This window comes from Tachysurus fulvidraco, chromosome 22 (assembly GCF_022655615.1).
Source record: "Tachysurus fulvidraco isolate hzauxx_2018 chromosome 22, HZAU_PFXX_2.0, whole genome shotgun sequence".
In the NCBI taxonomy this organism is placed as follows: Eukaryota; Metazoa; Chordata; class Actinopteri; order Siluriformes; family Bagridae; genus Tachysurus; species Tachysurus fulvidraco.
Genome location: NC_062539.1, coordinates 3,407,305 through 3,416,690, shown reverse-complemented (window position 1 = coordinate 3,416,690; position 9,386 = coordinate 3,407,305). Strand labels below are relative to the sequence as shown.

Here is a 9,386-nt window from a genome sequence, read left to right as displayed (position 1 = left end):
TTTTAAAAATTGTGCTCGTGTTTTGTTTATTTCGCTCTAAAGAAAATAGTTTGATTGGCGGCGTAGTGAACACGCATTAGTGTAGATAGAATCGTGCGCCGTTCTAACTAAACGTTTTTTGTTTTTTTTTAGGTTTAACATCTTTGAACGTTTTGTTGTTTTTTTTACCCAAGAAAACAAGAACATTTTGTTTTTAAATCGGCGTATCTTCGTTTGATTCGGCCGTCGGGAAGACGACATCGAGTCAAAAGTCAGACATGTCGCTACGTTATAATAAGCAGCAACTACGTTTTTTTTTGTTTGTTTGTTTTTTTTAACCAAATACCGCACACGTCTTAACCCGCTTGTCTGTCAGGTTGGATCTTATACAGTTTCGATCAGAAGCGGATCGTTTTCGGTTGTATCTCGAATATATTCTCGGTACGATGAGACGAGCGCTCTAAACGTGTCCCTGTAACACGTCTCCTACAGAAACATGTTCTTTAGAGCTGAGCACAAATGAACCGAACCTGTGGGCACGTTGTTGACAAATTGAGGACATACAAAGGTGTACATTACAACTTCATGACCAAACAGTGCATTTGACAAAATAAATTGTGTTCCTGGATTATTCAGGGGAAAGGTGAGTCTCCGAATACTCAACTGCAAAAAAAAAGGCAAATAGATTACGATGTAGACGGCAGAGATACTCGTCACCTCCTGGCACTGGTTTTACCTGGCTGCCCGGCGTCCATGGACGGCTGCTTGCAGTCCTGCGCGTAGTGACCGCTCATGCCGCAGTTATAGCAGGACACGGCGCCGCTCTTCTTGATTCCTCCAGCACCAGACATGGAACCCATGGGAGGGAAGACGGGCGTGTAGAAGCGTGCAAACTGTGCGACCTGGGGCAGAGTGGCGTAGCCGGGCTGCGCTGACATCAGGTGCTCTGAGTGGGCGTGCAGGAGTGCGCTGCTGGCGAAGGCGGCACTTGGAGATGTGTGGGCATAGAAGGGCAGCGGTGTCCCGTTCCCTTGGTGGCCCTGTGTAGGGAAGGTGGTGCTGCACAGTGACGGTGCCAGCTGGAAGAAATGTGCGGGTGGGCCGAACATCTGGCGGGTGGGATGAGCAGGCAGGAAGAAGCTGGCATGAGCCTGGTGGGCCCCGTTGCCTCCGCAGGTACCCCGGCAACCGCAGGTGTTGCAGCCTGTTGGTTGTGACTGTGCAGTGCTATTGATATAAGCCGTGTTCTCACTTGGGGTGGGAATGCTAACGGGGGGCGGTAGAGGGGTAGAGCTGGGTATCTGAGTGCTAGTGAGAGGACACTGAACTATACTGGAGGGCATGTGAGAGCCCTGTGGCTGAGAACTGGCCTTGGCACAAGGTTTCACCGGAGCAGTGATCGTACTGGGAGGTGCCTGAGGATGAAGTGGCTCAGGGAAGGCGGGCGGCAGCGGGCACTGGGCGGGGTCTCTGGGGACGGCCATGCTGGGCCTGGTATCCTGTTTGCCCAGAGGGATTGTGATGGTGAGTTTGCTCTCTCCGGGTTTGCCCGTGTCTCTGTGCGCGGTGCTGTACTGTAGGGCATACGGGAGGCACGAGGTCAGCGCCAGCTCCACCACAGCTGAGGGGTGCGGCGGTACATCTGCACCCACACGCTCCGGTTCGGTCACCAACGGGTTCACCATGGCAACCGCTTTTCTGCCCATGCTTTGCCCGTGGGGGAGGCGGGGTGCATCAGCTGGCTCAGGGACAGAGTTATCAGACTGACTCTCTGTATCTGTGGAGAACACACACACACACACACACACACACACACACATGAACTCTGATGGGAGAGAGATAATGCTTCCCTACGATGACAGAACTACAGAAAAAAAGGAATGATACAATTTAGAATTTTCAAGGACAAGAATTATTACTTCAGGTTAATGAAGCAATTTAACAACTCGCCAAATAAAGAGCTGAAACGGCTGAATATTAACGCTATGTACAGATGGACTCTGGTCACAGCAGAGCTGGTGTTAGTCACAGCACTGACCTTGTGTTTCCACACTGCGCTGATGGTGGACGGGGCTCGAAGGCACCGAGTTGGAGCTCTCTGAAGACGTGTCTCCATAAGTGTCCCTGCCTGATGCTTTCAGAAAACAAGGCAAAAACACATACAATGTTATACATGCTGCAAAGGTTCATCTCACACACACACACACACACACACACACACAAACACACACACACTACCCTTACACACACACACTACCCTTACACACACACAGACACACACAGACACACACACACACTACCCTTACACACACATTACCCTTACACACACACACATTACCCTTACACACACACACATACACACACACATTACACACACACACATTACACACACACACACACACACACATTACACACACACACACATTACACACACACACACATTACCCTTACACACTTACCCTTACACATGGCCTGATTCATCATCTGGACTGCAGGAACTCTCTGAATCCCATTGGCTACAGAGCTTTTCCCGACTGGGCCTCTCCTGCCTCTGTCCCTGTAAAGCACACAGTTTCAATACACACAGATACACACAAAGGCATGCACACACACACACACCCAGACACACACACACACACCCAGACACACACACCCAGACACCCACACACACAGACAGACACCCACACACACAGACAGACACCCACACACACACACAGACACACACACAGACACACACACAGACACACACACAGACACACACACAGACACACACACAGACACACACAGACACAGACACCCACACACAGACACCTCACATCTTCAGTAGAGTAGCAGAGAAAAAAAATAAGCTCTTTGCTGTTGCATTTATGCACAAACTCATAAGCCGCTGAGCTCTCAGGGGGATCTGGGGGTGGGGGATGGGTGGAAGACTGTGTTAATTAAATTGTTGTGTTTTACTTTGGGCTCTAACTTTTGACAAGAAAAGCAATTATGAGCTAAAAACAGGTGGACGCAAGGATGCAGTACAGAGACTGGCTTTAATATTCACCAGGATGCTATTTTTAATGAATTACTGAACACAGTCTCTATAAATGTGCGTGTGTGTGTGTGTGTGTGTTAACTTCACAGCCAAAGCTATTAAAACTCTCTATTATGGAACGTTTAAAAATAAACTGCTTCATTTTATATAAATCTAATAAATTCAGTACATAATATTAAAGTACATTAATGCTGGTAAAATAGCACAGTTTAGCACTTCTGGAAATGTATTTATTTATTTATTTATTTTTTGATGAGTCATCGTGTACTAGTCTTGATGCCCATCCAGTTGAATGCTTGGGGGGAAAAAAGTATCTGTCCAACCCACAGGGGTGTGTGTGTGTGTGTGTGTGTGTGTGTGTGTGTCTTGCTTCAGGGTATCAGCTTCTTAGCGGTACATACGATTCGTCTGTGTTTTGTTTTTTTGTTTTTTGCCTCTGCGTCTCCCGAGCGTTTCGTTTCTCCCTTAAAAACTTTTTTTCCGACCGCTGACTCCGAAGTTTTTAAATGTAAACAAAAAACTATGATCCTGATACTAGTAACACATTAGAAAGGAGCACTGTGACATTATTATGTTCGATTGTGATCATTACACAGCTCAGAGAAATGGTCTGTTCTCTATATTTTTTTTTTTTTTTTTTTAACTCTTAAGTCTGTTTGGACTGGGCGGGGCAGGAAGGCGGGGCAGGAAGGCGGGGAAGGAAGGCGTGGCACGACGCGTCTCGAACGCTATTGGCCGACATGAAAATCTGCCACTCTGACCCTCACTTTTCTGCACCTATTCTGCCACTATTGCAACAAGCTGGGATTAGATTACCTTTTGCCTGCCGGTCTTGCTCTGATCTTCCTCTCTTCGCTCTCCTGTAGGATGCAAGAAAGCAGAGAAAGTTCTAGAACTCTTGTTAAGTGAACAAAGTGGATGGAATGAAGGAAGGCGTGAGAGAGAAGTGACCTGCTCCGGTTCTGTCCCACATGGCTGGGAGCTGCGTCTCCTCCCCGTCACATCCCCGTAGGGCTCGCTGTGCAGACTCCTCCTGCTGCACTCCCACTGAACGCTGTCCATGTGCTGCTTACTGCTCTCACACACACACACACACACACACACACACACACACACACACACACACACACACACACACACACACACACACATGCCTTAGTATCCTTCTGAGGACATTTCATTGACAGATTTTTTTAATGCAGCTAATTAATGCCCTCTTAACCTCAGTAAACCTCTTAGCAGAAAAACAGACATTCCTATATTTGTGGGGACGTTTGGTCCTCTCTAAGATGTAAAAATATACAACACAAAAAATAATAAGTGGCAATGAATAAAAATAAGAGATGTGATTTTTCTGCTAAAGGTATAAACTCTGTGTGTGTGTGTGTGTGTGTGTGTGTGTGTGTGTGTGTGTGTGTGTGTGTGTGTGTGTGAAACTCACCCATGGATCGTGTTTCCAGTGCTGTGTGTTCTGGAGTGTGAGACCCCATACGCATCGAGGTCTAGAAGACAGAGACTCTCGTCACACAAATACACAACATTCACTTCTGTGCTTTTCACATCCTCAGACCTCGAACCTCAAAACCTTGTGCAGCTGTTCAGGGTCTCAAACAGATGTTTATGTATGTATTTATATTTTTATATATATATATAAAATATCATCACTAGAGCTAAAACTAGCACAGTCTGGGTATATATCTCTGAAGGTGGTGCGGTCAAACCTTTATATACATTAGTTTTTCACTAGTCTCTTATTATTATTATTATTATTATTATTATTATTATTATTATTATTATTATTATCTGTCTGTGTGCCTCTGTGTGTGTCTTCAGAATGTGGCAGCAGATGTGGGCCATGCATAAAGGTGTGCGTGTGTGGTGTTGTGTGTGTGTGTTTGTGTGCGTGTGTGTGTGTGTGTCTCACCCTCATCGAGGCTGGAAGTCTCTGAGCAGTCCTCTGAGAAGCGAGGTGCCGGCTGTCGGGTTCTGGCACCAGGTGCGTTGTTACCTGCACAGAAGAGCAGACAGTCAGATATTACACCTCCCTCAGGTCACACACACACACACACACACACACACACACACACACACACACACACACACACACCATTCAAGCTAATCTATTGTGTTCCACATTCTGACACTATTCATATACAAAACATTATTAGTGTGTGTGTGTGTGTGTGTGTGTGTGTGTGTGTGTGTGTGTGTGTAAAGCAGTGTACGTATTTCCATCGTGACTTGTGTAATAATTCACTGTGTTTCCTTTAACTCTGTCGCGGTTCGACTGCTTTACACGCACGTGAGCTCCTTTACAGCAGCGCCACGAGCGAAATGTCACACATTAAAGGAGCGGTTTGTTATTTTTAGATATGATCTGGAATTCCATTTTTACACATGAATAAAACTCCATACAAAACATCCTCGGCAAGATCCGTATGCGTCATTGTTAGATTGTAACAGTTAACACTCCTAACTTGCTCCACGTTTGTATTTTTTATTAAAAAACATACATAAAGTAAACAAACACTTTTCACATGACTGAAATATATCCAGATTTTTTCTTTAACATGCATCTCCCCTCCACCAGGGTGTGCTATCTAACATTTTTTTTTTTTTTTTTTTTAAAGCCAAATGCTTTGTATTCAGGAGGAAAAGCGTTTCCCGGGCCGCTCGAGCGTCTCGGCAGGTGCCGGGTTGTGTGTCACTGGTGTAATGATGTGATCGTTAGATCGTAACATGCGGTGAACTCTTACCGTGACTGCAGTGTAGGGAAGACGCTTGGGGCAGGAAAAACCCTGAGGCCTGGCACATCTGAAGGAACTCCCGTGGCACAGACGCAAACCTCGCCCTGTACGGGACGCAGAGACAGACGACACGGAGGTGGAGGCAAAGAAAGAAGAAAAGAGTGAGTGGGTGAGAGAATCAAATAAATATGTTGATATGATTCGATTATGAATCCATATGAACCAGCATGGATTCTATTCAATATTCAAGAGGCTCAATTCAATATTCGATAGGTTTAAATATTGCTTTAGTTCCTACCTGCATTTGTTTTAAATACATCTGTGGCTTAGCCTGGTCGTGTATTGTTAAATGTGAATCAAGACATTATGAAAGAAAAAAGCAAAAAAAAAAAAAAAAAAAAACACTGCCTGAAAGGTAATAACAGGTGCTTATGGTGAGCGTAGGTAGCTAATACAATTAGCTTTCTTTGCTAACCGGTTGATGACGTGAAAAACAAGCAAACTATTTTCAGTTAAACTAGTCTAGCTAGCCATGACCAGGCCAACGCGAACGACGGCGGTTGCTATGGACCCGCGAGCCACGAGCTAAGCAAACACTGCTAGCATGAACGCAGGATTATAAATGGTGCCATGAGGTAATAGTGTAGCTTGCTGCCAGTCTCTGCTTTCCCTCAGGACTAATCAGCTCTTGGGCGAAAGACGAGCACTCCCACCAGAGGAAGATAAATCTACACACACACACACACACACACACACACACACACACACAGCTGACCTAAATATTCCAACCTGCCACTTGTACAAAGCAGCGCATCCTTATACCGTCCCCCTTCACAGGGACTCATCCTCTCTGATCTACACGACACAAAGCAGACTCTCTCCGAACCTGCCTTCAATGCTTCTGATAAATTAAAAAATTAATAATAATAATAATAATAATAAAAAAAAACAAACAAACACAACGAGCCGTAATCATCGTTCCTCCTGCGTACGTATGGAGTCACGTGGGCCGAGCTGCGTGCCGTTAATGCTGTCCTATAAACAGAGCTTGGAGATTTACGCTCCGTTATTATCTGTCTTTCATCAGCTGGGGCGGTTCATGGAAGTGTGTTTATGCTGCTTTAGAGTCGTGTGCACAGCATATATACATTTAAGACATCGGTGTATGTAAGGGAAATAAACACAAGAAAGCTCGGAAAGGAAAGACATTTCCACAAATTTCCTAAAGCAAACATTCAGGACGCATTACGGACTGGAAGGAATCTCTAATTTTGGTCCCAGTTTGAATCAAATAGTAATAAGGTTGTAACTGATAAGTACATTTGTAAAGTTCATCACCACAAACTTTGATGTTGGCTTTGACGATGCAAGTATTCGCAAAGGCCGGTGCTTTTTGGAGGCGAGTAGACATAAGGGTCAGGGTTACTTTTGGAAGCAAGTAGACAGAAAGCTAGGCTGCCAAAACATTTGGAGGTAAGTGGAGACGAGCATGTGACGTCATCAGAATACCCGTGAGGAAGTTCCCCTCATTGTTCTGAGTGTTTTGATGCGTCACATGTCCATGTTGTAAAAAGTTTTTTGATTTTGCATATCTTGGTGTACTGAAGGACCAGTCGGTACACCAAGTTAAACCTTTGTTCAGTCTCACCCTAAAGGAGCTGGCCGAGTTTGGTGTAGATTGTTTGCAAGCTTGCCGAGTTACGTATAAACCTCCAAAGTTTATAATGGGGGTCTATGGGGAAAAAAGGCCATTTTGAGACCCTGGACCGGAAGTACTGGTACTCAGATCGCTTAGAAAAGTCATAGCAACAAACTTCAGACCAGCGTCTACAACATATCCGGATTTGGTGCAGGTGGCTCGAAAGCCCTAGGAGGAGTTACTCTTGATAAAATTTTGTCTAAGCTTAAATAGGAAAACAGAATGTAAACATAAATAATAACAACCTTATATCTAAGCACGTGACGGAGACGCAAGCAAGAGTTCAGCAGTTACCGCGATGCTACCATGACCGTGCTTCACTATATACACACGGATATGTGAACACCAGCATACACATTTTTGAAATCTGTTCATTTAAACGCCTGGTGATAGAAAAATGGGTTTTAAAGAAACAAACTAATGCTCTGATAGGACTTGGTTGTTGTAAACTTAAAAAAAAAGGAGCTTATAGAGTTTGGGGTGCACAATCACTGTAGGGTAAAACAGAAGTCATATTTATAAACTAATGTGTAATAACTAACACTACACCTCCAAGGTGACTTACAACTAACGCTAAAATTTGAACAATTATTATTAGTAAATGCTCTAATGTTCTCGTCAGGTCTCGTAAGCTACTACCGTGGCCGAATCTACATCATATGGTGTAAAGCCTGGGGTTTTATATACCCCTAATCTGGATAAAGGAGAAGAGGTAAGACTCACCTGAGCATTCGTTCCAGCTCTCTGTGCTCGCCCTCGGCCCGACTCAGTAATCCGATAACGTCGTGCTCGAAACTTCCTGCACTCTTTTCCTTACACAGCTACAGATAAAATAAAATGAGAGAAAAAAGGAAATTTAACGCCACCTTTAAAACATGGATTCAATAAAGATAAGCCTTCACGTGCTAATTATTTAAAACATATTGGTGCGCCAGACTACTCCCCCGGAACCCCCCCACCCCCGCCACCACCAACACAAACAAACTGCTCTATTATGTGTTTCGCAACATGAAGAGATGACATCTCGTCTTTGCTTCAAACGTGGAAAGATTTAAAAAAAAAAAAAAAAAAAAGAGAGAAAGATAAAAATGGCAAATACCTTCAAAAGAAAATCCTGTAGTTCGCGATGACTTTTGGTCACGGCCGTAGACGATGAGTCAGACCATTTAACCTGGAACGAGAGGAACAGGGTTAAGACTTACAGACGTTATTTGAAGCAGTGACTGTTTCCGCTGTTAGTAGTAGTGAGCTATTTCTGACACGAGCTATTTCATTCCCTCGTTACATGCGGCTCACGTCGTTTCTGTCTCGGTGCCATTTACATCCCCGTCGTAAGACGTTCAGACGCCGAGGGAGAACGAAACCGAATAATAAATTGAAGTTTCCAGCGGCCGAACTCATAACTTTTATATGTGTCGACGCGTCAGAAACGGCACTGGCGATAATGACATCAGCTGTGTGTGGACCAGGACGTTTCCTAGCTGCTGTGCGACTAAAAATAGGTCATTACATAATTTTCACCACAACATCGCTGGTCGGCTTATTTTACATCGTTCATGTTCCAGAGTTCAAATCGCCGGCGTCGATGTGTATAAAATCCTGCTATTCAAATATTTAAGACGTACTCCAGCGTCATATTTATTTAATGAGGTAATTAAAATTTGCTCCTGCACGAGATTCAGAACTTTGTGTTTATAACAAAGTAGCACTTTGTTATAAACGTTTTCCAACAAAAAATGTATGTGACAAGACTTGTGTCAATGCTGTGAGATAATTGTCTGATGTCTTATGATGTGGTTTTTAAATTTTATTTCTAATTCTGTATTAAACAAAGCAGTTATATATTTACTGTTGTGAAACATCGGCGAAACAAGCTAGCTCGTGTTAACGCACATGTTACAGCGGCGACATGTAAACAATT

The 9,386-nt window shown here is 44.2% G+C and overlaps 1 protein-coding gene across 4 annotated transcripts in view; it reads right to left on the bottom strand.

Moving 5' to 3' along the window:
- zcchc2 (zinc finger, CCHC domain containing 2) overlaps positions 1-9,386 on the bottom strand; it is a 28,966-nt gene that overhangs the window by 6,946 nt on the left and 12,634 nt on the right. For 3 of the 4 annotated variants that reach the window (XR_007139101.1, XM_047806319.1, XM_047806320.1), the window contains exons 4-13: positions 8,565-8,636; positions 8,189-8,286; positions 5,776-5,870; positions 4,944-5,027; positions 4,461-4,521; positions 3,971-4,091; positions 3,836-3,879; positions 2,439-2,536; positions 2,018-2,113; positions 716-1,756 (exon numbers count right to left, since the gene is read on the bottom strand). Coding sequence is in view for 3 of the 4 variants with exons in the window: in XM_047806319.1 (XP_047662275.1) it covers positions 716-1,756; positions 2,018-2,113; positions 2,439-2,536; positions 3,836-3,879; positions 3,971-4,091; positions 4,461-4,521; positions 4,944-5,027; positions 5,776-5,870; positions 8,189-8,286; positions 8,565-8,636 (1,810 nt within the window). In the remaining variant the exon portion in view is untranslated. Of the gene's footprint in view, positions 1-643; positions 1,757-2,017; positions 2,114-2,438; positions 2,537-3,835; positions 3,880-3,970; positions 4,092-4,460; positions 4,522-4,943; positions 5,028-5,775; positions 5,871-8,188; positions 8,287-8,564; positions 8,637-9,386 lie in introns of all 4 variants that reach the window. The other variant, XM_047806321.1, reaches the window with a different exon arrangement.